The sequence below is a fragment of the Buteo buteo genome, chromosome 24 (genome assembly GCF_964188355.1).
Source record: "Buteo buteo chromosome 24, bButBut1.hap1.1, whole genome shotgun sequence".
NCBI classification, from domain to species: Eukaryota; Metazoa; Chordata; class Aves; order Accipitriformes; family Accipitridae; genus Buteo; species Buteo buteo.
In genome coordinates this window covers 12,198,937-12,226,681 of record NC_134194.1, presented here as the reverse complement: position 1 = coordinate 12,226,681, position 27,745 = coordinate 12,198,937, and the positions used below count along the sequence as shown (strand labels likewise).

Genomic DNA, 27,745 nt, shown 5'->3' with positions numbered 1-27,745 from the left:
TAAATCTCAGGGCATAGCTGCCTTGGTGCTACCTGTGCAAACAGAAAAACCTCCAAAAGCAGCTGCACCTAAAACATTGATCTTTTAGCCAAAGATTTCCTCTGTGTGTTTTCATCAACACAAATTATCCTTAAAAAGGGGGACTTCTGTCTAAATGAAAGATTTCCAGCACAAGATGCTGCTGTCACAGTGGGATAAGTGACACAGTATATCCCCAAGTTATAATTTTATATTGTGGTAATTTTGCTGATCAGACAGCAAAGACAGCTCACCGTCAGCATGAAAAAACCTTCAACTAAAAAAACACCCTTAGTTTCTAACAAGGAGCTGTTGGGTGTTGTGTGCAGAACTGCCGAGTCAAAGAGTTTTTTAAATATTCTGTAGCTCAAGGACTTGGCTCCTCTTCAAACATTTCCAAGTACAAAAGGATGGGTAATCTTGCAAGTGAATGTGCCCCCTCTAGGGGCAAAAATGTGGAAATTTGTTATAGCAGGTAAATTCAAAACGGGGAGAAGCATTTGCTTGGCGTGAATATCTGGGGTTTTTTAACCACAACGAGAAGGGATTTCTGCTGTGATTTAGGATACAGCTTCCTCAGCATCTCAGTTTCCTGGCTTGCTGCAGAGGTGACGTGTGCTGTATGCAGCAGGGCTCTGCTTTCAGCCTTCTCTTTCTTTAACCCTTAAAACGTTATGAAAAATGTGCTGCCATTTTTCCAGGGTAGTTCTTGAAATATCTTTATAAAGTGTGTCTCATACTGTGAAAAAGTCAGCTTGTATTTATTTCAGTAAATGTTACAATTCTTGAGCTGTTCTGTGTGCATTGTACCATGTTGGTGGGAAGGAATACCGTATGCAAGGCAGCACACCGCTGCTCAGTCATCTTTAACACAAACCCGGATTATACCAAGGAACCTCTCAGGAGTCTGGGGAAATAAAAATCACTCCTGAAACTTCAGGGCTTTGAATAGGGGAGTTACAGATGCCGTGCAAATAAAAAGTATGTGCTGGGTGCTCTGGTGGTGACACCGGGCTCCGTACAGAGCCGCAGAGATGTCCGACTTGGGTGGTCGTGTTTTGTTTGTTCTGGCAGTGTTTGCTAAAACATGAGTCCTGTATGAAACCGTTTCAGCAATTTTTGAATGTTTGAGAAGTTACAAAATCTTTCTTTCACAGTGGTCTTTTGCCTTTGGTCTTTGCCATTTTGTCTTTTCACAGCTCGAGTTCAGGATCGTGTAATTCATCCAAGTAGCATTTTCTGGGTGCACGTGTGCCCTGAACCTCGGGCCGTGCTGCCAGAAAAAGATTCCTCTTTTAAATGTCACATGGGGACAACACATATCATCCTCCCTCGTCTCTTCCTTCCTGCTGCTTTTGAAGTTTATCCTGGTTTATCTGGAGGGAGAGGTGTGTTTGTCTTTTAGGGGGTGCTTTTAGCTCAACCCCAAGTTTCCATGTGAAAACAAGTTGAAGCAATTTTTAATGAAAACTTGAGATTTTTGTATGAATCCTCTAAAGCCTGAATTCAGACCTCATTGCTCGGATGGTTTAACAGTAGGGTAAATGCTTCTGAGCATGACCACTTCAATGTTAACTGTGAAATGCATTCATTCTCATTTTTTCCCCTCTTATCTCCTAAAGGTGCTCTTACAGAGTGTTACGATGAACTGGGCAACCGGTACCAGCTTCCCGTCTACTGCCTCGCCCCACCTATCAACATGATAGAGGAGAAGGGCGACCTGGAGACTCTGGATATTCCTGATCCCCCACCCAATTCAGGGCACGAATGCCAGCTTCGTTTGCGCCTCTCCACAGGCAAAGACCTCAAACTCATGGTCCGCAGCATGGACACGGTGTACCACATGAAGAGGCGGCTGCACGCGGTGGAGGGAGTGGAGCCAGGCAGCCAGCGCTGGTTCTTCTCGGGCAGGCCGCTGGCAGACAAAATGAAACTGGAGGAGCTGAAAATCCCAAAGGACTACGTGGTGCAAGTCATCGTGAGCCAGCCCTTAGCAAATCCCACCCCGGTGGAAAACTGATTTCTGCTTGTTTATTGATTCTTCTTTCCTCCGTCTCTGTCATGGGGTTTGTTTTCACTGCCCTCTCTTCTTTTGGTTTGTCCTGCTAATGGATTGGTTCCAAGAAATGACCAGCAAAAATTCCATCTGTGATGGAGATCTGCAAAAACAAAACATAAAAATGTAAACTGGCCTTTGGGGTTTGCCTGATCTCGTATTTAACACAACAGCAAGCAGCACGGGGCAAGGGCAAAGGAAGGAGCGGAAAGGGGAAGGGAAAAGAGAGGAGGTACAAAGAGGGAGGGAAGAGGTTGTCATTCGCTTAAACAATACAAATATATAATGATTCTTAAAACTGTAGGTGGTGTCCTGATATGTGGAGCCAGAGCAAGAGAGCACTTTTATTTAAAAAAAAAAAAAAATTAAAAACTAATCAATTTATAAAATTTCATATCAGCACCACATACAGTTCATGCAAGAATCGCAGCTGCTCTGAATAGGTCCCACGCTGCCTGTTCACAGGGATCCTTTCTAGTTTGACCTAACTCGCGTGCTTCACCCAGGCACTGCCGAGGCACGACTGGCCCCGGGCAGCCCCTGGGCTGGGGGCTCGGTCTCCGTCCCGCGCAGGTGGCTCCTGGTGATGCTCAGACCAAGCAATTGTACATTCCAAGATGGCAACGCAGTCCTGTGCCATTGCTGGCTCCCGAGCTGGGAACGTAGCCCACCGGAGCCTTAGGCAATAACTTAGTCAATGTATACTCTCTCGTACTGTACTGTAAAACTTACTTGCTACAAGGCTGACTTAGCCTGAAGTTTACTGGCTGACCGGCACCTGAGTACGTGCCTGCTGAATTACTGTATATCACTCAGACCATTAAAACAAGCTTTGATCAGGCTAGCTAAGGTGAGTGATGCACTGGTCTGTGCTTAACGGTTGGGTGCATCACTGTCATCAAATGGCACCAGTGTAATAGGTCCAGGTTAAACTGCAGTTACACCTACATGCAATGGATTGCAGCTTCCCCTCTATTCCTAGAGGGCACAAAGCATGGAAGATGGTAAGAAGGACACAACAGCACACGGTTTTCAGCTTTTCCTGTGACTGTCATTTGAAACAGCAGCCAGTCTTCTAGCTCTGGTGACTCTCCAGCCAGGACAACTGGAGGTATCCTCACCAACACGCACCCGCGGCCCAGAGCGTGACGGTGGTGTTTCACAGCCAGTGCTTTCCCTTCAGAATGTAAGAGGAACCCTTTTGGCAAACGACAAATCCTTTTGTAGTCTCAAAAATCTGAATCGGAGCATATTTGGGGGCAGGGGAGCAGTCGAATTGCTTGTTCCCTCAGTCAGAGATGCCCTCTGTTTTCCTTTGGCTGCTCTGCACCCCTGTCTGGTAATGCCTTTGGTGGAGATCAAACACCCTGTTCCTTTTACACAGTTTCTAGTTTGCTTGGGTTTTAAGCCATCATTGAAATGACTTGACTTCTTCCAAAACTATTGGTTTCTGTCTTCCTTCTCTGAATGATCAGTCTAAAGCTACAGTTGTCCCAGCTCTTTCTTGTCTGCTAGTGAAACTGGTGGGTTACATTGACAATTTTAAACTTGTTACTTTTGCTCCTTCATTGATTCCATACAACTTGGTTTCTTGGACTCGAAGGGAGTTCTTGCTCCATGAGCATCAGCATCGAGCCAGAATGAGCAGGGGTCACTTGTACAACATCACAAGTCTTTCCCAGCACGTGGAAGCAGGCGCAGAATTTACATTGATGGTTGGAAAACGGATCCACATTTTGTATGCATTTCCCACCCTACTCTGAATAGATACAGTTTTCTTTTTAGTCCCTGTGTTTTATTAAGCCTATGGTTTTCTGACAGTTCCTTTTGCCCCAGTTTGGTACAGGATGACTGAAGTGCAGCGGCCGAGTAGTTCCCTGTTCTCATAAACACCAAAGTGACTTGGTTTGTTTTTTGGGTTTTTTTCCTTTTAAAGATGAAATCAAAGCTGATAAATACTAATCTATAACAAAAGTTTTCTATTGTGGAGGGTTTTTTAAAGACAAATATGATTTACTCTGCTGGGTTTTTGCAGCCAGATCTCTTGCATTCCAGAGGGGAAAAAAATATTTGATATATAAACAACTCAAAAATCTCTTGGATTTCACAGGGCAAAGGATGGTTTCATGCCAGGAAGACACTACTTGTCTTGTAAGGCATAACTTGCGTGTCTGTATAAACAGTCTTTACAATGTCATTTCCCTGCAGTCCCTTCTGGAACAGGGGGAATCATGATAGATTAAGGAGGAGCAAACCAGAGTGACAGTTCTGTAGCTGTGAACACTAAAACACTACTTTTCTTTTTTTTTTTTTTTTTTTTTGTAGGATACATTTTGTTGATTTTTTTTTTCTTTTCTATTTTTGTTCAGGCTATTGTCACTATGTATTGTTTTTGAGATTACAGCGTGTAGGATCTGGGAGAGCTCCTTCTTTCTCTCTCCCCTCTCTTAGTTGGAAAAGGTTCAGTTATATCATGCCGTAATAGATGACCATGCTTTATATTAATTGCTTTTATGTCAGGGAGCAAGGTGATGATCTGAAGGCCATGTCGTGAGTGGGCTTTGAGTAGAACAGCGAATTGGTTCATGAAAATACTCTCTTCTCTAACAGCCTCCCCCACCTCCTGTCCCTTAAGCACATATCTAAAACTGAAAAAATTCAATGGTAAAATGCTTTGATAGGTGAAAGTGAGACTTTTCGACCTCTTCTGTATAAAATGACAGATGTACTAAGCACATACCCTGCTGGAAACAAATTTTAAAAGATTTGTATTAGGGAAGAATTCTAAGTTTTGAAATATATATATATATATAAAAATCAGTAATGAAGGCATACAGCATGTTGACTAACATATCCCGTGTATATAACTAGAGGTTGCAATATACGTTGAGAGAACAGTCATTTCTGTCTCTGAAATGCCTTGTCTTTATCCTGCAAGATGGTCTTCGGTGCAAATGCCAGTGCAGGGGACTGGGCTGGGGCTCCCGTGGGACTCAGGCGGGTGTCTGGGCAGAGCAGAGCTCCCCGCGTGCCCGGAGGAGGGAGGGAAGGAAGGAGGGAGGGAAGGCTGGTTTAATTGCAGAGCAGAGTAGGCATGGCTGAAGTGAGACTAACCAAGTACTAAACCGCTGTTTAGCTGGCAGCCCTGGTGGGAAGGACTGGTGCAGGTCTGCGTGGTGGACACCAGTGGCTGCTCACGGGGAGGACGGATAGAAGCACACTGGTGTGTGCATCTTTATTTTGCAGCATGAGCGTGTGTTGAGCTTGCAGCTCAACGCTGCTGGCAGCATGGCCTGGGCTGGGTTTTGGTGTGCTAATTGGCGTGCTGCCCCGCACCGTGTGGTGTCTTGGGTATAATTGAAGCAATGCAACAGTATTTTTTAACGCATGCAGCCATGAACTGCAATGCCAAGTACAGACAAGTGAGGAGTAATAGGATTTTTTTTTTTAATTTTATTTCTTAGGCCCATCAGCCCTTTGTGTCATTCATAGCTCTGGCTATGAACTGATGCCAGTAGATAACATTTTTTTACCACGTTAGTGACAGGTCTGTTTGATGTGATTCAGATTTTTATACTCTTTATTGTTGCTTCTGTCTGACCCAGAAGTGATAACCTAGTGAAATTCCACACTCCTGAACAGCTTGAAGGGCAGAGAGGCATGAACACACACAGTCTGCTGGGGCGAGGGAGCTCCAGAGAAGCCACAGATGCTGTAGATACATTGCTCAGCACGCTACAGAAGGATGCTCAGGGTCGTCTTCCACAACCAAGTGACAGCTGCTCCTTCAGAGCATCCAGCTCCCAAAAGTTTCATTGACTACCTTGGCTCTTTGTGCATCACAGTTTATTGGTGTCCTCTGCAGAAGACACAGCTTGGAATAGCTGCATTGTGAGAACTTTTTTAGAGCTTTCTGAAAGCCTTTGCTTCTCTGGATCTGGAAAATATTTTGGAAAACTAAATGATGTGAGTCAGCAGTGTAATAAATTGGTTTTTTTAATAGACACCCCAATGCTAAAAGTAGTAACAACAACAACAACAAAAAAACTCACTCTAGGAGCAACCAAACAAAACTCAGCTCCTCTTTGCCTTTCACAGAAAGTTCCTAAGTTGCTTTGGGAGGAGAGGAAAGAGGGGTTCATCAGAGCAACAAGGCAACACATGGCAACATGCATAACCTTTGGTAGAGCAGATGGCCAACTGATAAAATATTGCTGTAGTATGACATGCTTCTGCATATATATCCATTGTTAGTAAATAATGTAAAAACTTTTTAAAAACTATTAAAAAAAAAATTTTTTTGTTACAATGGTGGGGTGCTTTTAGCCATGGAGTTTTGAAAGCATTTTCGCTGTGTTAAGTGTTGACAAAATGAATGCTGTACGTTTCTCCGTTTCTACCTTCAGAAGCCTAAGTGGTAGCTACATTTCTGACTCTTGATCTATATTTTACAAACTGTTTTCTATGTCACTGTACATACATCCAAGACCCTGCACCTTATGCAGAGAATGTTTACATTTAAAAAAAAAAAAAAAAGATTTTTGTTGGCTTTTTCACTGTGCTGCTCAGATCCTGTTCTGTTGAAATGAAAGTAGCCTCTGTTAGAAAAAGGGGCTTTTTTTTCTTTGCCCTTCACCACTTCCCCTGTAATTCTGACTCCCTCCTGGATGATGGCTGGCAGCTCTTGGACAGCTTGCGCTCTCCTGGAGTAGGATGTAGCGGTGTTTGAGAAAGGCGTTTTTGAAAACTTGGTTTGGGTGGGAGGATGAGCTTTGTATGCTCTGTAACTTTCTTGGAAAAAGAAGAAAAATCTGCTTCAAATCCACTAGATGTTGTTGGTCTGCCTTGCAAGTTAACTGATCTAGGAAGCCTTGGAGTTAAACTTTCCAGCAACCATGCTTCTGTCTTCTCCCAAAGAAGATGAATGTCCTGCTATTATATCTGCAGCTACAAACACTTCTGTTGGTTAATGACTGTATATACAAGTCTGCCTGCTTTAAAACTTTCCTTTTCATAAAGTGTTTTTGATTGCTCTGCTCTGCAAATGGCTCTCCTCTTCCATATTTCATCTGCTTAGATACTCCGTAGCCGCGTGTGTGTTGCTCTTGTTCATAGGAAATGGAGCTATAGCTCTCCTTCCAAGGGAGATACATGCCACTGAGCCTACAAAAGTCAAATAGTTGGAAGATGAGATGTTTTAACCAGCGGGCTTCTTACCGTGGACTTTGAGACTTTTAATAAATGCGTCCACTGGACTCTCCATGACAAAGTATGTTCCTGCCCTCCAACCAGGACCACCTCTTGGGTATTTATCTGGTAGGACTCGGTATTTGTATACTTTACAGATGAAGACCATTCAATCAGAGCCATGGGGCAAATAGAGAACTTAAAATCCTGACTCCTGCCTTAAAACTTTTAGTTCATCTTGAGCTCCAAAAATTCTGCACCTGCTTGTTCCCAAGTCCCTTTTTTCTTTAGGAAATTTGAATCCAGTCAAAGGCTGGAGACAATTTAAGGAAAATTTAAAACAAAATAAATTTTAGCTGATGGCTTTATTAAAATAACTAACTGGTCTTGTATTAAAAACCCTATTTGTGCCTCTCAAGTCCAGGGAATGTTTAAAAAGTGGAGGTGGCTTTTGAGCAATGATTGAAATGACTGCATTAGCTGGCAATTTGTAAGACACTTGCTTTCATATGCTCTGAGCAAGAGACTTCAGTTTGTGTCCTCTCTGCCTCATGGTAATGGCTTTCAAAGATGGCTGGTACCATCAAATTTGTACTTCTTGAATAAATATCTTCATTTTTATGGTAAAACTTTTTGTATGCAGTTTGTTTGTGTGTGCCATGTAACGAACATTCATATTACGTAGGATACGGTGCTAGATTTGGTACTGACACAGAAAATACATAGCTCCAACATGCAGTGAAACAAGGATGAGGGGATTCCAGTGATGTGACCGTTTTTTTCCCCCCTGTAACTTTTATAAAGTCTTTTAGAATCAAATATACCAGTTGTGTAAAACATGCTTTTTAACTTTTTTCCCCTCCCTGGCTCCTTCAGTCAATGAAGGATTCTAGGTCAGTATAAAGATGCTGTGAACATCAGGTAACTTTTAAAATGCATTATGTATTTTTCTGTTGTACCTCTGTTTCGTGGTTGACATATTGCAGTAGTGTGTGCACGTAATTTTAACCAACTGCAAAGCACAAGCAGGTTGTCTTTAGACTGTTAAATTATGTGATTTTTTTTGTTTGTTTTTTTAACCTAGGGAAGACCTTTTACCATTGAGAGCAAACCATCATGAACTTCTATTGGAATTGCTGTACAAAATTTCCTGTATTTAAAACAAAAAAGAGATTTTACTTTTTTTTTTTCCCCTGCATTTAAAAAATAAAAGTAATCCTGGAAATGCCATGCCTTAAGAAATAAATTCAGTGTTGTTTTTCTTTTTTAAATTTCTTCAGTAGGGCTTTTAATTCTGAGCTGGAGCTCTACAACTTCTTCATTACCTGTCTGATACCCTAGAGGCACGTTTTGGTAGTAATTTCGGTGTGTGACAACATTTTATCTTGCAAATAAGGTGTGCAGTCTGTGGAGAATGCAGGGCCTGGAGATGCACTTAGACATCCAGCGTGAGCCTCCTCTGTGCCAGGCTCCTGCTGTCTGCAGATGTGCTTCTGGCTCCTTGGTGAACAATGCAAAATAATGGATCTCTGTAATTGTCCTATAATTACATTAACTGACATGTTGTCTTAATTCAGGTCACCACTTTTATAGTCTTGATTAACTACCTAAGGTATCAGAGGAGTAGGAATAATTTTTTGTGGGCCACTTTGGTCTAATGTTACCATAGCTAAACATCTCAATTTTTTTTTTTTTAATCTTAGAATAATTTCATGGTAGAATTTGTGATGCGAGTTGCAAGCAAGCAAGCATGTGATTTTCCTGGAACTTTTCCCTTTTATACATATATATTTTTTTATATTCCTTTTATGTGTGTGTGTGTGTGTATATAATCTCTTTCATATATACATATTCCCTTTTTTAGTGTATATATATATGTAAAATAACAGGTGCAAAGGCTTGTTTGTAGCCATTTGTTCTGACCCATGGGACAACCCTCCTTCCATCTCCCCCAGCACGGACAGAGAAGTTCTCGGAGCCGATCTCCTCAAACACCAGGATTATAAAACTACACGTGATCTTCCTTTACCCATCCCCTAGCTGAGCAAAGCGTGGTCGCTTGTCAAGTAGTAAGAGGGACGTCCGTCTTGTGGTGCTGCGCGTGTGCAGGCATACCCGCACCACGCCAGGCTGTCCTTAGTGTGCAGCTGTGGCACATTTTGGTGTATGAAGTGGGCTGGGGCATTCCGGGCTGACTGCTGACTCAAGCAAAACCCCAAAAGGATGTGGACTCTAGGTCAAAAGTGCACAAGAGTTGAAATTTTCACTGTCACTGCTGCAAGCGGTGAAATCGAGTGCGGCTTCACACCCTGCAGCGTACGAGCTTAGGGGAGAAGACAATGTATGAGTTATAGAGCTATGTTATATAGATCACAGTGTTTCTATTCCTAATTAACATATAATTAATGTTTGTATTGTGCCTATACTCGTATTTCATTGACCTGTGTCTCGCTATCTGACATTGCATAACATGCTACAACTAGCACGGGGTTTCTGCTCCGTGGTGGATGTTGCACCCTCGCTCTTGATGGCTTTCTGCTGGCTAAAGCTGCATCCCAGTTTGACCAGTGCTCGGTCTGCGCTCCTGCGGAGCGGTGCTGCGTTAATACCTGGTGCTGGGCTCCAGAGACAGCGCTAAGGGAAATGGTCTTTAACTCTGGACCTGATTTTGCTGCTGCTTATGCTGGAGGAACTGCCCTGGTCAGGGCAGAACTCCAGAGTCACTCAGGATTCTGTAGGAAGCATCTGGCTGAAAGCTCGGGGTGGCTCGTCCCTCCACTTCTGGGCTAAAAATATCAAGGTAACTTACGGAAAAGGCACTGAGCTCTCATCTCTGCTCTGCAGAGTGGTTCGTTGTGTTCTCTCTTCCTCTGAATAATCCCGGGAAGTTGGGAGGGATTTCAGCTGCATAGTTTATTTTCTCTGGACTCAGCAGTTGCAAAGGTCTGAGAGGTGGGATGCTGCCTTACAGGCATGCCGAAACCTTGTTTCATGGGAGTTCAGTGGCGGCGCTTGGAGACTGGAATTTTCTGTTCTAATTGGTCCCTTATGCTGCTGCCATGCTGCTTCATTAGGGAAGCTCTCTAATGGCAGGGAGTTTGGAGGAGGCTCAATGGTGTGATGCCCTGTGTGTAAGGTGAGAGGGGGAAATAAATTCACCGGGTTGCCGTGCCCAGAGGGTAAACAGTCAATATTAGCAAGAGAAACTAAACTGCCTCTCTCGCTTTCTCTCCACATGGGCTTAATTAGGTGGTTTCGTTAACAAAGCAAACAGCGTTTCCTGTCGTTGGGCTGTTCCTCATGAGGGCGGCAGCAGGGATGCCGGGAGCTGCCCCAGCCTGGAGCGCGCAGGCGGGGAATGCGGAGCAGAAAGCATGGGAGCAGAAAGCTGCCAGCGTGAGCGGCTCCGGCCTTGGAGACCAGTCTGCCCCATTTCAAACCAGCCTTGCTTTGCATCTCGACATGGCAAAACGGCAGCGCTGGGGAGGAAGGCTCTCGCTAAGCCAGTGTCTAACGTAGGGGACGAGCAGAGGTTGTCTCTCAAATACCGAGAAGACACACCTATTGCAGTACCTGGGGGAAGATAACGCTAACATCAGGCTTAGTGCAGGGGAGAGTTGTGAAGCATGAGGCTGAAGTCCAAGTTGCATCAGTCCTTCCTCCTCCTCAGACACCGGTCGCTGGTGCTCACCAGTGGCGATGTTCAATGGTGAAAACAGAACAGGCAATGGCTTTACTGCAGCACTTTGATTTATTCACTTTCTACAAGTTTGGTACCTCTATCTGGCGGTTGTAAGCTGAGCCCGGGGGGACAGAGAACTGAGGCTGTGTTGTTCCCAGCTGGGTGGAGGGTTCTTGTTAGTCTGTTAGGAGCTCGCTGGTTCTGCTGGGAAGCTATTCATGATCCCCTTCCTCTTTTTGTTGTTTGTCAATGCAGAAAACTGCAAATATCTTGAATTCCCTGTAGCTCAGTTGCTAGTTCTGGAGACGAGATAGATCCCTAGCTTAGCAAGGCAGCCTTGCCCAATGTAAACATTTATTTCAGGGAAAGACCCCGAGTCCAGGCTCTCATCCCCTTCTCCAACTTGCTCTACTTTCCCAACTGACTCGGGACAAATTGGTTTCAACTGATTGCCTCCAGCTCATCCTGAACATGTTACAGGCACACAGGGCACCTCCCTGGCACATGGCTGTTTCTCTGCTGTTTGTAATGACTTGCAGATGTTGGAGTGATTCATAACAGCTGGGGTTATGGTGTGGCCGGGTGGATGGGGGGGAGCAGGGTGCCTTCACGGCTGTGTCACAGCCATGGTGCTCCTGCTTAAAGTGGCCTCTTAATCAGGCAGCCTCAAGATGAAAGGACAGGATCAATGCAACTTGAGGCTGGAACAGCTTATTCCAGGAAACTACTCCGAGGGCATCAGAGAACTATCCGCAGGCCCCGAGCAGGATGGAGGCTTTGATACCTCCCTGCACTACTAAACCACACAGGAACCAGACTGCAAGCCCTGCAGGGCTTACAGGAGAGATGCAACAACTGCCCGTAACAAATAATTGAAGAGGATACTGATGGTGGAACATAGAGGAGGAGAATTACTGATGAAAACAATAACCCAGAAACCTCGCGGCAGAAAGGAGGAGAAAGAGAAGGGATCTGCCTCGGTTACTAATGGCTGTCTTGCTAAATGTGCTCCCCGAGCATGCCGAGATGCTGAAGTCATGAGGACGGTGTGAAGCTGTGACAGAGATAAGAGACATCTACAGTCTGTTAATGACTGATTCCCTACCAGTGTAGTGGCAGGTGGTCATTAATCAGGGAGTACTTCAGAGCAGAGAGCGATTTGAAAGAGCACCGGTGACCAGACGGGGGACAAAGGTGAGCTGGTGGCAAAATCAAATTGGCAAGGGATGTGTGCATGCACCTCCGTAAGGAGGACTGTGTCAATGCAGAGCTGGAGGGGAGGTGCTGTTACCAGCTTTGTTCCCTTTCTGCCATGGGACAGGGATGGGCAAGATCCCTACGGCCTCTCCTTGGAACCTGGAGTTTGTTTATGGCCAAAATGAGGGATCCATCAGAGAAGAGAAGGAGCTTCCCCTGGGGCTCTTCTCTGGCATCGGCATCTCCACGGCACGGGTATAAGCCGAGGTACGGCACGCATAGTGTTTCTAGAAGGAGTTTCAAGTCTGAGTGTACCCCACCGAGGTACCCCCTGGCTAGCAGCTCTGAGAATGGACTGCAGAGAGCTTGGAAAGTAATGAGAAGTCACAAGTGAACTCGGAAGAAAATGGCTTAAAAAAAGACACTTCTGCCAGTCCTGCCCACCTCCTCCCATCAGTCTCCTCAGACAGAGGAATATGCCCAGTTTACCCCCAAAAAATTATTTCTTCCTGTTGCTGCCTTACTGTTAAAACATTTTTGTTTCAGACTGTGTGGTAAGTTATCAAAGTCCCACTCCTGAAGTCAACAGGAAGAAAACTCAGGCTTGAGTGAGAATTGGCTGTGGGCTGCAGTGCAAAATTAATCCCAAGGATTAATTCTGAGTTTAGGGGCATTTTCATGGCCTCTCTTTTGACTGTAATTTCTCCAATTTTACCTCATCTCCAGAAATACCAATGTCCTTGAATATCTTCTTAACTTCTTTCTGGATGTTGAAGAGAAACCTTTTGGCTTCAAACTCATTAAAATCAATCATATTATCCCTGTCTACATCCAGCAGTTGAAAAGCAGGTCCCGCGTGCCAGGGGATGAACTGCTTTTCAAGATCATTCTGTTACAGGGCAGAAAAGTTTAGAAACAGATGATAAGCACTGATTTCCTGCTTGGATAGAATATGTGGAATACCAACCGGTGCTCGCATCCAGAGAATAAAGGTGACCTCCCGCTAGTCGCGCCCGCAGGAAATACCAAAATCCTGGTGCTTCCTGCCGCGGAGCCATGCGGGAGCACGTGGCCGCTGCGGGCTGCGTTCAGGCTGTGCCGGGGAGAGCTACCGCCAGCCAGCCGAGCTCCAAGGCTGCTTTGTGAGGTCCTTCCCCATCCCTCCCGTGTGCCGAACGACTTGTAGGGCTGTGTCCTGCGGTCGACTCGTCTCCTTCCTCCCCGAGTCCTGCAGGCAGCGGTCCCGAGCACTGGCCTTCAGCCACGTGTCTGGTCCAGAGCGGAGCTGCAGGACATATCCAACAGCGAGGTTGAGCTCTGGGGGTAACCCTGGCTTTACCACCTCTCTCCCTCACCACAGCCTGCTGTCCTCGCTGCTTTTCCCTGAAAGGGCACGGGTGCCTCCCCAGCCCGGGCTGTAGGTGATGCCAGGGAGGCTGAAGAAGGGCATCAGCGCATCCTGCACCTACAAGCTAGCAAGAACGGACAGGTGAAAACAGATGCTCTGCTCTCTTCCCCATAGGTAGACACAGCCGAGGGCTTGTTTTTTGGAGAACTAAGATGGACAGCCTGAGCTGGGAGGAGTGTCTTGTAAAAGGTTCAGGGGTAGATTTATCCCAGAGGAGCAAGGTCGGTATTAACAGGGGGACTGCTCACTTCCCTGCTTTCCTTTTCTATGTAGCAGCATAGACCCAGGTACCCTCTCCATCCCTTGTATGCCATGAGTAAAGATCAGCTCCAGTGAGCTGATGCCCTTTACGGGGGTGTTGGATGGTGCAGATGTGCCTGCACCGACTCCAGGACCCACAGGGTACACACCTCATGGGACAGGAGGGTGCACACCACTGTGTAGAACTCATTAAAGCAAATCCTTCCCCACGCATTTCGGTCCAGCAAGTCAAACAGCAGCATGATCTTGTCCTTATTCAGGTCAGTCACATAACAGAGAAAGCAATATAACTGCAGATCTGGAAAACAGTGAGCTCTCAGGCATCGTCTGCACAAAGCTGAGAGCAATAATTAGCAGGATTTATTTTATTTTAAATGCCCACTGCTCCCAGACAGGTTGCGCCGGCAATTAAAACATAGTAGCAGATGAGATACTGTTCAGAATTAATGGACAGTATTAATAAGATGGCCTGATTTATGAAAGAGGCATATGTAATTTCTGCGCTGAAGGCAATGTTAAAGTGCTCATAATTTTCTGTCTTTCTTCTGCTCCGCCCCACCCCTGCAGGAAAAAAGGACTTTTCCAACAAACCAGAAACATCGGAAAAAGAACTCATTTTTCTTTTGGAGGTGTGACTTCTAACTCACAGTTCACTAGCAGTTATTTTTAGTCCTATTTAATCTTCTCTAGTGCAGAGGAAGAGCCAAACCTCCAGATCCAGCATTTCCCTCAAACTTCCCCAAGTGTGAACACAGAGGACAAACAGCCCTCCCTAAAAAAAATCTGCAGCCTAGTCTGATTCGGCTACCCTTAAATCCCTGCCAGTGGGGTAAATCCATGGGAAGAGGTGCCATTCGAGCTGGAGCACCGTGAGGGTTTGCAAAAACATGGCAATAGATTCAAGAACTGCAGGCGGGAGGTGGGGAAGCTGTGAACCAGTGGACAGGGGGTTGCAAACAGTCTCACGTGGAGTACACTATTGGCAAGAAACCCACACGCTTTCTAACACAGAGCACGATCAGTTTATGGAAAGGATTACATGATGAGGTTGCTGTAGTACTAAGGAATTAGCTTCAGTGAGCCAGAAATCCCCTCTTGCCCTGTGTTCCTGGCATCTCACTTGCACAGCTGTAAAGATCTCCTTTATGGCTGGCCTGGGTTTGTCCTGTGTCGATTATCAGCTCGTTGTGCCAGGACCTGGTTATCATGTTTGTACAGTACTAGCAGGCCTGGGGCTTCACATGCTGCTGGGATGCAGAGGACAATAATACCATAAAATCAAATAGGTTTCGTAGGCTCTTGGACCTTTTTCTGTCTCATAAACAGGGAAGGTTGCAATGGAAGGGGAAAGGGAAAGGAGTATCTTCAATGAGAGCTGAAAATGCATCTCAGTGGCTCTGCGTGGTCCCCTGAGCCATACATATTTCAGAAGCCAACGCAGGAGTAGCCAGGCCATGTAAGCTCCCAGAGCAGCTGGAGCATGATAGCGCAGGGAGGACATGGCGATACATGCTGTATCTGAAAGCTTTCTGGGGTATTGCCAACCACTTGTATTAACCAAGCTGCTAGTTTAGTATTACAAAGTGCTGCATTTGTTGTAACATCTGAAGTGCAATATTTGTAATGTCTCTGATCTCTGCTTTTAAATCCTAAGCGATTTAGCATTCTGTGTGTCTCTTTTCAAAACATTACACAGGGCCTGTAATTTTAGAGCATTAATGCCAATCTCATTTTTAGAAGTACTTTCCATTCAGATAATTCTTTCGATGAACATCCAGGAGCTGGAAATGCTCCATCAGTGCCGCAGCATTTCTTACTGACATACAAGCAGTATACTTCAGTAGTAAATGCAGATGCTGCAGAAAACACCCAGATTTCAGCTTCATCTTGGCTGGCCATGGAAGATCAGTGAAACAGAATTAGCGTCATGGCAATGACCGCTCACAGAAGGAAAATTCTGCCCTAGAACCAGATGCAACCTCTGTCCCACAGCTTCAATGCTTTTCCCCCATTTTCAAGAATTCCCCTCAGAAGTGGAGGCAAAGGGTCCTCTTCCATTCAGCATTGAAGGATAATATGTACTAAAATCAAGTGACAGAAACTATCCTTACAATGGTTGAGAGCATTAAATTTGATTAAAATGCGCCAGATGATAGCACAGACTTAAGGATTTATTTTAGACTGTAATGAAAATCTCAACCCCAGACAAGTGGTACTCCAAAGCCTGTTGGTCCATGCTGAGGAGGTCCTACGCAGCAGCCACTGCAGGGCTTCGCTCTTCCTCTTAGCCAGGGCTTTGCTGTTTGTGGTTTCCAGTACCTGACAGTGTCCTGTGCAACGTGTCTGGGAGCTATAGCTCAGAGATGACTGCTTTTGAATGCCCAGTTTCTTGTTCATGTTAGCTGTTAGGAAGCTGAACTGCTCTTGTATTTATTTAAAGTGTTTATCACCCATTTCTTTTCCAACCCAGAACAAGTCCAATCCAGCACAGCAATAACCATTGAAAGTGTTCTTTATTCCTTACCCCTAACCTACACCAGGAATAATACTAATAAAATCTAAGTCCACTGGCTTGCTTTGGTTGACAGACCCTCTGTAACCCCACATTTAAAACACAGAGCTGTATGTAGTCTTGCAGTCAGGTCAGCAGTTTCTTCTCCTTGGGCTGTAATGCTGAGTGAGAGCTCACCTCTGCTAACGCGTACTGCTGAGGACTGTGCTGACTCGGCGGTTGTACTTAATGCAATGGTGATGCTCATGACCATCTGTCCATAGGATCAGAGATGGACCCCGGAGCTTGGGGCAGATTTGCAAAGTTGTTTACATTTCTGGAGTTTATATTCTCTTTCTCTTATTTATCACTTGAGAAACAGTAAGAAGTAATTCATAGATAGATCATTAACCTGTTTGCTGACTTGGTTTGACACCTGTGAGATCCAAAACCCATGAAGTTAGGTGAAAACAAGTGCTCAATTATTTTCAGCTTCTTTCTGTTTCAGGGATATACTTGGGTTGCATTTTGAGCTTGTTTTTCCTACAACTAAGTGGGGAGAAGGGAAGAAGTAGGGGAAAGTGAAACTTTCTTCAAAAAAGGCAGCTGAAATTCTCATACCGCCACAGATTTCCAGGAACTGGAGTTTTAAATAGTATTTCAAGCATCAATATTGGGAAATTTCCAATAGAGGTGTGAGGGTTGATCGTACCGGGATAAACCCATTTTTTTCCTAACAGCAAAGACAACGAGAGGCAACAATCAGCCCCCACGCTCTAGGGTATAATATATGAAGGACCTTAATGAGAAATCACCGAGCCCAGATGTTCTCAACCCGAGATGCTGAGTTTTGCCCGCGTGACACATCAGGATGGAGTGTGCAAACGCACCCCCCCCGGCCCTCTGCCCTCGGCTCGTTAATGGCAAATGGATGGGGGGCAAAACAGCCTCGGTGGTGCGAGCGGTGTTGGCATCCCTGAGGTCTGCATGGACAACCACTCACCACTGAGTCTTCCGTTAAAAACTGAGGTATTAGGATGCGTGGCTGCACCGTCGGGTGTTTCCCCTAGATGTCCCCATTTAATACTTGATTTCAAGTCGGGTTTTTTTCCGAGGGTTTGAAGTTTCGCCAGGGAGAGGATGCAAGCCCTTCGCTCTCGACACCCGTCGGGCCACCTCTCTAAAACCAATTCCTGGCGGGTGCCCGTGGTGCCGACACACTCGAATTCCTGCTAACCGGGAATTTCCGAAATTTTTGCGCTCGGCTGTTCTCACACGAGAGGAACAGGGAGGAGGAGGAGGAGGAGAAGGAAACGTCCCCCCGTTAGCCGAGGCGGTTTAGGATCCTGTTTTTAACACGCGGAGAAGCGTCTCTCCGCCGGGACCCCAGCAGCGTGGCCCACGAAGCGAAGCACGGCCGAGCCGAGCCGGGGCGGGGCGGGGCGGGGCAGGGCGGGGCGGGGCGGGGCGGGCGCCGTCCAATGGCGCGGGGCGGCGGCAGGCAGGCCAGCAGGTGGAGCGGCGCCGGCTCCATGTGCGCGGCTGGAGGCGGCCCCGCCGCGCCGCTCCCCCCCCCCCAGCCCCGGGCGCTTCAGCGGCTCCGTCCTCCCCCGGGGCAGAGACACGGGGAGGCGGCCGCCGGCAGCTGCCGCCGCAGCGTTCGCCAGCCGCCGCCGGGCCGCGGCTTGTTCGGCAAACCCCGTCGCTCCGCTCCGGTATGGCTTTCGCTAATTTCCGCCGCATCCTGCGCCTCTCCACTTTCGAGAAGCGGCGGTCCAAGGAGTACGAGCACGTCCGCCGCGACTTGGACCCCGGCGAGGTGTGGGAGGTGGTGGGGGAGCTGGGCGACGGCGCCTTCGGCAAGGTCTACAAGGTGGGTTCGAGAAGGAAGCACCTGCGGGGCCGCGGGGGTGGCGGTGACCTCCGCCCGCAGGCGGGGGCTCCTTCGGAAGGCTGCCCGCCGGCTGGACGAGCCTGGAAGCCGTCTGCGGTGCTGGGGAGGGGGGGGGAACCCTTGCGGGACCTGGGGCCGGCTCCGCGCATCCCGTTAGCAGTGCGGGACGGGGGGCGAGGACGGCGAGTCAGCGGCGGGGGGGGCTGGCGGAGGGCAACGCTTTGCTTGGGGCAGGGGAAAGGAGGGAGAGAAGCTGCCGCCTTTTTTTTTTTTTTCCCCCCTTTTCCCCTTAAATCGCCGGTTTTCAGAGCGATGCCTTTGTAAGGCGACGAGGTGTTCCGTGCCAAGCCTGTCGGCTCAATGAATGGAGGGAGATTTCTTGGAAGTCAGCACTCTCGGGGCTGCCTCCAAGTTTTGCAAGCCTGCGGGGTGACATTATTTGTATTCCTGTGGTCCTCGCCGGCAGGAAACTTAGAGCGAGAACAGGAGCCCAGCTCCTTGAGAGTGGGGACATGTCCAGTGCTATGAATGTTTAACCTTTCTGTTAAAGGATGGGGGTTTTAAAGGCCAAATGCTGCCTGTACTTTGCACTCCAAAGCGACAGCGTTCTTGCTGTTACCGGCGCTGAAATACTCTGGTCTCCTGACCAGAGCTGAGAGGGGAGGCCTTTGGTTGGGGCTGGCTGGAGGAGCAGGTTGGGGATCTAGGCTCCTTGGGAGACCTGCGTTACCCCCAGTTGGAACCGGTGTTGTGAATTAGCTTGCTGTTGGGCAGCTGGTTTTTGATGGTCTCGTTAGGTCATTTAAGAAGGTATTGCTTTTTCAGAATGGAGTAATGAGGAGTAACTAAAGAGAAGGCCAGGATGGGAGCTGGTTGGTTGTGGGTCAGGACGGAGGTGTTTTACTACAGTGTCCTGGGATGATTTGTATTTATTTGTTTTCTCTACCATGTTATTCGATAGATACTCTCTGAAAAATGGGGCGCTAAGTATCCACTGAGTGGAAGTCTTTGGTGAAGGATCCTATCTTCTAATAAAATGCAATTCCTAAAAATCACATTTAAATCCCTAATCTATTTATCCTACCGAAAGTAGCACCAGTGGTAATGAGTAGTTCTGTTACTGGTTTACTTGGTGGTGTGCATTGGAATCCCACTTGTATATAGCAATGTTCACTCTTACTTGCTTATATTTGCTCAGGTTTCTCATGCAATGACAGGAATGAGGTAAACACTGTAAAATAAGTTAATAGGCTTCTGAGACAAATGAAAACTCAGAAGAATAACTGCTTTATAGCCTTTCTGGTTTTGTATAACATATCCAAAGTAGATAACTTTCAGAATAAGGCTACTTCATAAGCAGCTGGTCTGGTTTTTAAGTCCATTGTCATATATGACTGCCTCTGCTTAACTCCAGCCTCACTCCAATAATAATTTTATCAGAGTAACTTTATGTACTGTAGGCTAAAGATGTCAGCCTGTTAGGTAATAAGATCTCCTCATCTCCAACTACTTCCATCTCCTTTGATCCCTATTTTTACCCAAATGAGAATGTGGATTATGGTAAATGACACAGTGAAGACCACATGTTTATAACCAGAAGTTCACTCCATCTGTAACTAGTACATTCAGGCAACTGTCTGCTTTTGTGATGTTTTAACATGGTTGATCATGGGATGGGGGTTAATGTTGTGACAGAAATCAAAGGCATATTTTATTCTTCTTAGTAAAGTTTTAATTCTCCATCTTCTTTGATCTCTTCTCCAGCTGTTCTCCATCCTGGTTGGCAAATGGACCTGGATGGTTTTTGAAGAGTTCTCGTGCAAGACTGTGTGTGTTTGTTTAAGAATCCCAAATTATTTGGGTGCCAGGTACTATAAAGCTTTATTTTGGATAATAGCCAGTAGCGTTATTGCAGAGACTTAGTATCCTGCCATGCTAAGATTTAACTTGCATATTGCCTTCCTTGGTCTTTCTATCCTGGAGTGCTACCCTAGGTGGCAATGCATATAGGACGGAGATGTGAAAGAAGAGGCTTGCCCTCTTGTTCTGCTCAGCTGCCAAAAAAGCCCCAAACTAACCCGCGTGTGCACAAGGAGAACGTAGGTGGCTGAGATGCAATGAACAATTTTAATCATTCTCTTGAAGTCACTTTAAAGTCAATTTGCTCTTTATGCAAAAGTGATTGTTTAGAACGAGTCCAAGTGTTTGTATGGCTGTGAGAGTTTCAGGATGTTTGAATGAAGTTCCTGCCTGTCTTCCGCCCCTTTTCCACACACGGAAGCACAGGGAGGTGATATAATCCGCCGGTGCCTGCATCCTGCCCTACGTGCCATATGTTGTACTCGCTCCGAAGAGCCTGTCGCAGTGCAAAAGGACAGGATTTGTACACTGAAGAGTCTGACCTGGGAGAAATTTAGGTGTGGATAGAAGAAAATAAATGTGCTCATTTTAGGTTTTGTTTTTATGAGACTAGGATTGTGCAGGAGGAAGGGGGGCTTGGCTGGGTAATGGTTTTACTGGGGAGCATTACTGCCCTGCAGAAGACTGTCAGGGAGCTGTGTCTTGGACTCCCCACGCACTCAGCTGAGCAAACTTGAACTGGTTTGACACGGCGTTTACAAAAGTAGGACAGGCTTAATTTAAATATATATTAATTAAAAGTAATCAAATCTATAGTGGAATCTGAAATGTATATAGCAGACCTTAAGAAACCTGCAGTCAGTGGAAACTACTGGGATTTCCCTATTTTTATACAAAGACTTTTTTCAGCAAAAGGGGACCTGATTGTATGAGGAAACAGTGAAACTCATTGCAGAGGGTAATGAAGCTGAAAAGTAGGAAGGGGGTGGGGAGAAACTGTTTCTTTCTAGCTCTCATTCTATTAAATGTTTTTGGTAAGTCCAGCGGGTATGATAAGGAAACGGTAATAGCCCATAGATAGCAACTGCATGCCAAATACACTTTGTTACCCACCTCATCCAAAGCTCATTAAATCGATGATCTTAAATCAGTCGTTAGGAGCTGTGATCAGTGTGTGCTAGCCTGGGAAGTCTGCAGCCCCTTTAGGGTTGCAGGCCTATAAAAATACAAGTTCCTAACTCAGACCCTTTTCAAACAGCCTTAAAAAAAAAAGCAGAGTTATTTTTCATCAAAAACACCTAGGATACAATTCATAAAGTATATGGCTGTGGGCTTTATTGGTTCAAAGTCAACATCTGTTTGCACGGGCAGGGAGGGAGAAGCGGTAGCGGCACCCCCGTGAGCTGCTTTGCTGAAGCAAAGCCGTGGCGATGCGGGGGCCATGCCGACGCTCAGAGCGAAGCCAGCAGCGCAGGCTACCGTGGGCTGAACGCTTGGAGCTGCCGAATCGCGTCTCAGTCCTGCAAAACCCATTAGTTGGTGCAGTATTTACTGCTGCAGGTAGTTGCATTAACGTCGGCGCGAGCAGACACGCGAGGGCTCTTCTGGGCATTGAGAAATCACGAGCTAGCAGGGGGTGGACTGGATCTTACAAAAGCGTGGGCTCTGCTGGAAGAAGCCCTGGGACTCGCTGCCTTTCTCGTGGCGGGATTGTTTTGCTGCGCTCATGCCTCTTGTGAAACGCTATCTCCCCTTCCCAGCGCGCGCTGATGGGGACACTGGCTCCCTGATAAGGCTTTCTTCTCGCAGGGTGGGGACAGGCTGTCCCCTGTGGGAACGTGGGTGGCTGCGCTGCCCACAGCCCCCAGCGCGGCCGAAAAGGGGTTTGTTCACTTGAACTCGCCTTCAGATGGCTCTCCGTGCTGGCTCCCAGAGAGATAACGCTGAGCCCCGTGCCACAGCGAGTCCTGAGCGTGCCTTTTATGTTGTCGTTCTCCTTTCTTCTTAAGAGACGGCTTAAAAAGCTGAATTTGGGTTATCTGATCTATGAGGGTGGTATTAGTGCTGTACACGCTATGGACTGTAAATGCTCTGGTTTGAAATTTGGGTAATAAAAGACTGATTGTTAAATGTTGTGCAGCTGCCTTATAAGCCTGGCTTTCACAGCGATGGGCCCGTTTGAAGGCACGAGACCGTCCCTGTCACTTGCAGACCTCTCTCTGCTCGCCAGCCAAACCTACGCTGCTCTGGTTTTGCATGAGTTGGCCCAAGTGGCTTGGGCTCAGCTCTTGTTGGTTTGATTCGTGAGGGATTTAATGTGTAATTCCTGGAAAGGGTGTCACAGAGAGATGCTAATCTGCTGGGTTAGCTTAAAAAATAAAAAAAAAAGAGAGAGGAAGGAAAAAAAAAAGGGGGGGGGGGTTAAGTTGATTGTAACTATGGCCACAAAAAGATAATTGAAAACCAATGGTAAGATCTAATCATGGCCTTGTCCCTTAGAATAGCTGAAGGATTTTCTTAAAGTTTCAGCTGAGGACAGAAGAGGAACAGGATGACACCACTCCTTTACTTATGGAGCAGTGGCCCAGCAATATTAAACCTGGTTGAACTTTAAACTTGATGTTCACTTTAAACTCACTGAAATGTGTGATGCTCCAACTCTGCTGAAGTCCAAATGAAGCTTGTCCTGCGCTCTGCCGAGCCACGGCTGTATCTGTGTGGCAGGGGAGAGGGATAGTTCTCCATGGCCTAAATATTTTGATAATGACTTCAGTGTCATGGCCCAGAGCTTGGCAATGCTGCTGACAGTGGGAGCTGAGGGCAGCTGTGTGGAAGAGAAAGCTTAGATGAAGGCTTTGAGCCTTTCACCCTCAAGCACATGGCAGCCATTGCTCCTTAGAAAAATCCCTGCCCAGCATGTCTCATGATTTTTTTGAAATTTATTTTCTTCAGTGTGCAGTTCCTTGGGAAAAAACGTTCTTTTTCTCATCCTTGGCATGCTGCTATCTGTAAATCTGGGGTCTTCCTCATGAGTCTCAGGTCAAACCCACCCCCACGGCCACACCACACGGTCGCGGGTCCCCGGGGGGCTCTGCCCGCCTGTGGCGGATGGCTGTGCTGCCCTCCACCCGCCAGCACTGCCAGCCCTTGGTCAGCCTGAGCGAAGAGGAATTCAGCTCTGAAGAGCAAAGTCGCTTAAAAAATTCTATAACTAATGAAGTAAGGGGTACATTTTAACAAAGTTGCCTCTTGAAGGCGGTGGGGAGCGGTGGCAGTGTATGGGTATGCCAGGGTTAGGCACGGCAAAACACAGGCATGGTGAACTGCTGCCTTGCTCGGCGTAGCCCGTCTGCTCCAGTGGCTGGGCCTGAGCATCACCCGAGGCTGCTGGGGCTGCTTTGCTCCCATTGAAGAGGGGAGAAGGCAGTGGCGTTCAGGAGCGGTGTCTGTACGTGCCCCCTCCGGGATGCGGGGTTGGAAGGGGCAGCGTGCCCCTTGTGAAGGGCAGAGCGATGGCACTAGTGCTGCTGGAGTTGGATTAACCGGCTTCTGTCTCCTGGCTATAGAAAAGCATCTCCCTCCCACCTCCCTGAATGTCTGCTCTTCAAAACAGAATGCTCTTCCCATCCAACACGTGAAAACCTTCCTGACAGTTTCCCTTCTTGTGCAATTCCCTGACACCTACCTGTGCTTGCGTCCTTATGGCTTGTGTCCTGATTTAATGAGCCAAAATGTTTGTGTGGTTTTTCAGTAGGCAGGAGAGATGGTGAAGGAAGTTGCGCCCCAGCAAAGCCTGCCAATGTTGGTGGACCTCAGTGCTGGCATCCGTTGGCATAATTTTCTTGCTGCCTGTCCCCTATTTCTCTCTCAACAATTGCAGGCTGCTGCTGGGGTGTCCTCCCTGGGCAGGCTTGTGCTATGGAGATAGCAAGGGTCTGATCAGGTGGTTTTATTCTTCTACCAGGGCCTCGTTTATCTGATGCTTTTCTAGCACAGCATGAAAGGGCTGACAGACAGACAGACGTGCATACTACCCCTGCCTGTCTAAGCTCTGTTCCCCGGCTCTCGGGCATAGTAGCCATTCAGCCCACTGCTCAGGCCTTGGCTCTCTATGTACCAAATTTGTTGCAGAAAGTTGCTAGGAAACTCAGAAGTGGTTGCATGGCTTCCCCCCACTCTTTAAATTTGTTTTTTCAATGTTGTGGTATTGGCTGAATGAAGACCAGGGCAGGAATGCTTCACCTAGAGCACCCCGCTCTTCCAGGGGACCAGTGATTAGAGGGATGTTTGTGCTTCCAAGTTCTAGGCTTACGTAGGCTGAAGATATTGAATCCATGCGGATCATTCCTCTCTTCAAACCTTGCATGGCTATTTGGTCACTTCTCGCTCGCACCAGGACCATGAGGTCCACTTGGTTTCTGTAGGTGGGTTATGGTGGGGCGTTTCTGTAGGTGGGTTGTGGTGGGGCGTACTGGCAAAGAAGCTTCTTGTTGTTCTTCTGGCCTCTGCCGCTGTGTTTGGGTGCAAGGTCTGAAGCATTGAGTGGAGCTTGTCTGCTCCTTGACTAACGTACTGCTGCTCGGGCTTGTTATCTCTCACTCCCTTCTGCTGGGCCGTTGCTGAGCTTTTAAGGCAAGAAAAGGTGTATGTACCATGCTTCGGTCACACCTTTTTTTGGCATGTCTGCATAGAGAACAAGTCCTTGGCCATAGCTTGAGATCTCTGCTTGTGTTACTTTCTCTTGCTTCTAGCTTGTAAAAGCAGAGGAAGGCGCTTCTGCATTTTTTGGGTTTTTTTTTTGTTGTTTTTTTTTTTAACTAACGCTTTTCAACTTGTTTCGCAAGCCACTTCCACTTCCCCCTAGCCCTTGCAGAATTGTTGCCACAGCTGCCAGAGCAGCAGCACCGTCCCGGCGCGGTCGGAGCCTCGGAGCCCTGCCTGACCCGATGCCTACGGGACGAACCTCCGCGCGCGCTGCTGGGTGCACCGGGGGCTGCTAGAGCAGCGCTGTGCCAGTCTCACTGCTGTGCCCGTGCCTGTCACCAGCCGCTCTGCTGGGTGGCACCGAGGGCTAAATTCAGCATTTCCGAAAAAAATCAAAGCAGGCTTGATTTATGGTGACAAACTGAAATGGCTCTAGGGGCCTTGTTGGGCATGGAGCTTGTTTCGGCTTCCATTGATTATTTGACAATACTATGAGCACTGACTCAAGCCTGTCTATTCTGTGTTTGTTTATTGATGCAGACAGTTCAGGAAAAGTTCATCGGAAGGCAATTAATCATTATGTAATCCCTGAGAAATAAGTAAGTGAGCAGTTGCTTGCAGACAAAGACACACATCAGGAATATGGTGCGGGGGGGCAGGGAGGAAGTCAGAACTGTCAACCCCCAAATACAGCATCCACCGAAAGCACCAGGCTTTTTACTCCTGGCTCACTAAGTCAGCAATATCTGAAGCATCAGCTCTCCTGGCATGGAGAGAAGGCTTACAAAGATGGGAAGAGTAGCTCACACCAAAAATATGGTGGCACAATATGGCAGACAAGCTTAAAAAGCATCGTCCCTTGGCTCGGGAAGATACTGTGGGCAAGCAAGCCTAGACAAAGCAATCGGGGTGCTCCTGGTGCTCTCTTCTTTCTACTAGCGAGTGAGTTCAAGCAGGGTTTTCCTCTGCCTCACCTAGAAACTGGCTGTGCCTTCGGTGGCAGTCCTGCCTGAGGAAGGACCGAACAATCCAGCCTTCCGGTAATGTGTTCTTTAAAGGCTTAAAATAGTTCCTGTGTTTGTCACAATCTGGATTCCACAATAGCTCGGAGGGTGTGTCACAGGCGAAGGCCAAACAGCCCCTTCTGTCACCTGAACAGGCACCTCTCGCCCCTTAAATCCATAAACTGAACAGTAGTTTCTCTATGCCTCTGCATACTAGGAGTAATCCTACTCATCCCCTATTCCCCAATATTCCCAGTGTATTTGGCAGTAGCATGTCCAGCACCCATCTTGCTCCAGAGGACTCTAGCGAGATCCTTTCCTTTGGCTCCTGCTTGGTTCCTGGTATGGCTTTCTGGAAGTGGTTTACTGGATAACTTTTATTTGATATGTTTTCTTTTGTGGAATGCATGTTCCATTCCTGTTTCTGCATAGACTTGTCAGCCGTGGTCTGTGCGGTGTGTTGATTTGCACAAAGGCTGGTAGTGGCTATAAGGGCTTTTCAGGTTTTAAATGCCAAAGACTGTAAATGAATCTAACTACAGTTCAGCAGCACATCCTGGGCACTATGCTGGCAGCTGTCTGCTTTACTTTTTTGGTACTAATTAGCACTCCAGGGACAAATTATCTATGGCATTAAAATGCCCAGGAGTGGAGGAGCCAAAAGATGGAACTGGATGTGTGCTTTTGACTGACCAGCCATATGCCATAGACTGGCATCAAACAGCTTCTGTTCTTGGGATATTACCATCTGGGTGGTTCTTTCACTTCTGTCCACAGATTTCACTGCAAAAAATGGGAAATACCATGAATCCCTCAAAGGCTGCGCATTTAGGGGTGTTTTACCTGGAAACAGAAGCTCTCTCCCCATCTCTGCATTCTCTATGTGGACTTTTGCTGCATTGGAGATCCTGTAATTAGGCTGGGGTTTGCAGAAGGCTTTGGATTTGTAGTTCAAACTGTGTATTTTGGAGGATTTAATGTCAAATGATGTGGCTGTCTAACTCACTATTGGTGAGTCATCCTAGGGTGCTTTCTTGATAGTTCTTGGTTTTCTTTTTTCCTTCATATCATTGTCTTTTCCTTTCTTTGGGATTTAAAGACAAACAAAACCCCTACCATGAGAAAAGTTTTCATTTCCCTTGCTGTAAGGTGAGGGCATGACCCCCAGTGAAGCTCAAGGTAGAGGTGAAGCTGCAGAGAGGCTGGTGGGAACCCTTTTTCTTCCATCCCGCAGCTCTTGGAGAGTGAGCAGCAGATGCTCTTCTCAGCCTGGTGCTGTCTGTCCCCTTGCCGTGAGGGGTATCGTCCAGGTGCGCAGGTTACAGACTTGGAGATGTCAGTTCCTTCTACCTAATTGCTACCTTGGCTTTTTGAGGTCAGAGCAGGCTCTGTTTTGCTTTGTGCTAATGTCTCTGAGCAGATTCTGATCTATGGCACAAAGCAGGAATCAGGAAAGGGCTTTAAACCCTAAAGCATCATCTCATGCCTGGGATGTCTGAAACCAGCTCCCAGGGCTGGCAACGTAGGCATTTGTCCTATTTAGGATCCAAACAAACCTTCCTGGAAGAATATCTCTGTTGTAATACATTGTGTGCAGGAAAATACCAGCAGAGAAGCTAAAGGAAATTGCCAGACGTGAGTTACAGAGAGACCGCCCGGTGTAGCTGGCCAAAATCTGACGCTGCCTGTATGAATCTGGCTTGCTGCGAACAGCTTTCGGAGCTGGCTGGCTGCTGCAAGGGGCTGCGATGCAGCCGGCTGCCTGATGGCAGGCAGCTGCCATTCCCAAGGAGGCTGCCGGGAACGTGGCTGTGTGGCGTCAGGACTGGAGGACAAGCAGATGGAGAGAAAGGAAAGGTGGAGAAATGAGCAGAAGCTCCTTGGATTTCCAAAGCTCTTGCAATGACAAACGTGACTTGCTGAGCTCAGTTCAGGAGTTCCCACACCAGCTGGTGTGGGTCTCCCTCCATCTGGTATGGCTGA

The 27,745-nt window shown here is 47.1% G+C and overlaps 3 protein-coding genes across 4 annotated transcripts in view; 2 read left to right on the top strand and 1 right to left on the bottom strand.

Annotated features, from left to right (window-relative positions):
• Nucleotides 1-2,446, top strand: part of UBTD2 (ubiquitin domain containing 2) — a 55,886-nt gene extending 53,440 nt beyond the window's left edge. Inside the window, exon 3 of the mRNA XM_075056944.1 lies at nucleotides 1,641-2,446. Coding sequence (XP_074913045.1) covers nucleotides 1,641-2,038 — 398 coding nt within the window. The 3' untranslated portion in view covers nucleotides 2,039-2,446. The remainder of the gene's footprint in view (nucleotides 1-1,640) is intronic.
• Nucleotides 2,447-11,155: 8,709 nt separating this feature from the next.
• Nucleotides 11,156-16,206, bottom strand: EFCAB9 (EF-hand calcium binding domain 9). Its single transcript, XM_075057105.1, has 6 exons — nucleotides 16,129-16,206; nucleotides 15,553-15,665; nucleotides 14,930-15,006; nucleotides 13,959-14,107; nucleotides 12,856-13,029; nucleotides 11,156-11,236 (listed from the first exon to the last, which is right to left on the bottom strand). Exons 1-6 carry the CDS (start codon nucleotides 16,204-16,206, stop codon nucleotides 11,156-11,158), a joined length of 672 nt encoding a protein of 223 aa, XP_074913206.1.
• A 1,670-nt stretch (nucleotides 16,207-17,876) lies between these two features.
• STK10 (serine/threonine kinase 10) overlaps nucleotides 17,877-27,745 on the top strand; it is a 51,921-nt gene continuing 42,052 nt past the window's right edge. For both annotated transcript variants that reach the window (XM_075056943.1, XM_075056942.1), the window contains exon 1: nucleotides 17,877-18,173. In XM_075056943.1, coding sequence (XP_074913044.1) covers nucleotides 18,018-18,173 — 156 coding nt within the window. In that variant the 5' untranslated portion in view covers nucleotides 17,877-18,017. The remainder of the gene's footprint in view (nucleotides 18,174-27,745) is intronic.

Bases quoted from the DNA above. Each gene is read 5' to 3' on its own strand.
- EFCAB9 (XM_075057105.1), bottom strand. From the start codon at position 16,206: ATGAACAAGAAACTGGGCATTCAAAAGCAGTCATCTCTGAGCTATAGC. The intron at 14,108-14,929 runs GTGAGATGCCAG...ACTGTTTTCCAG, and splicing joins AGATCTTTACAGCTGTGCAA to ATCTGCAGTTATATTGCTTT. The intron at 13,030-13,958 runs GTGTGTACCCTG...GCCCTGTAACAG, and splicing joins GCACCCTCCTGTCCCATGAG to AATGATCTTGAAAAGCAGTT.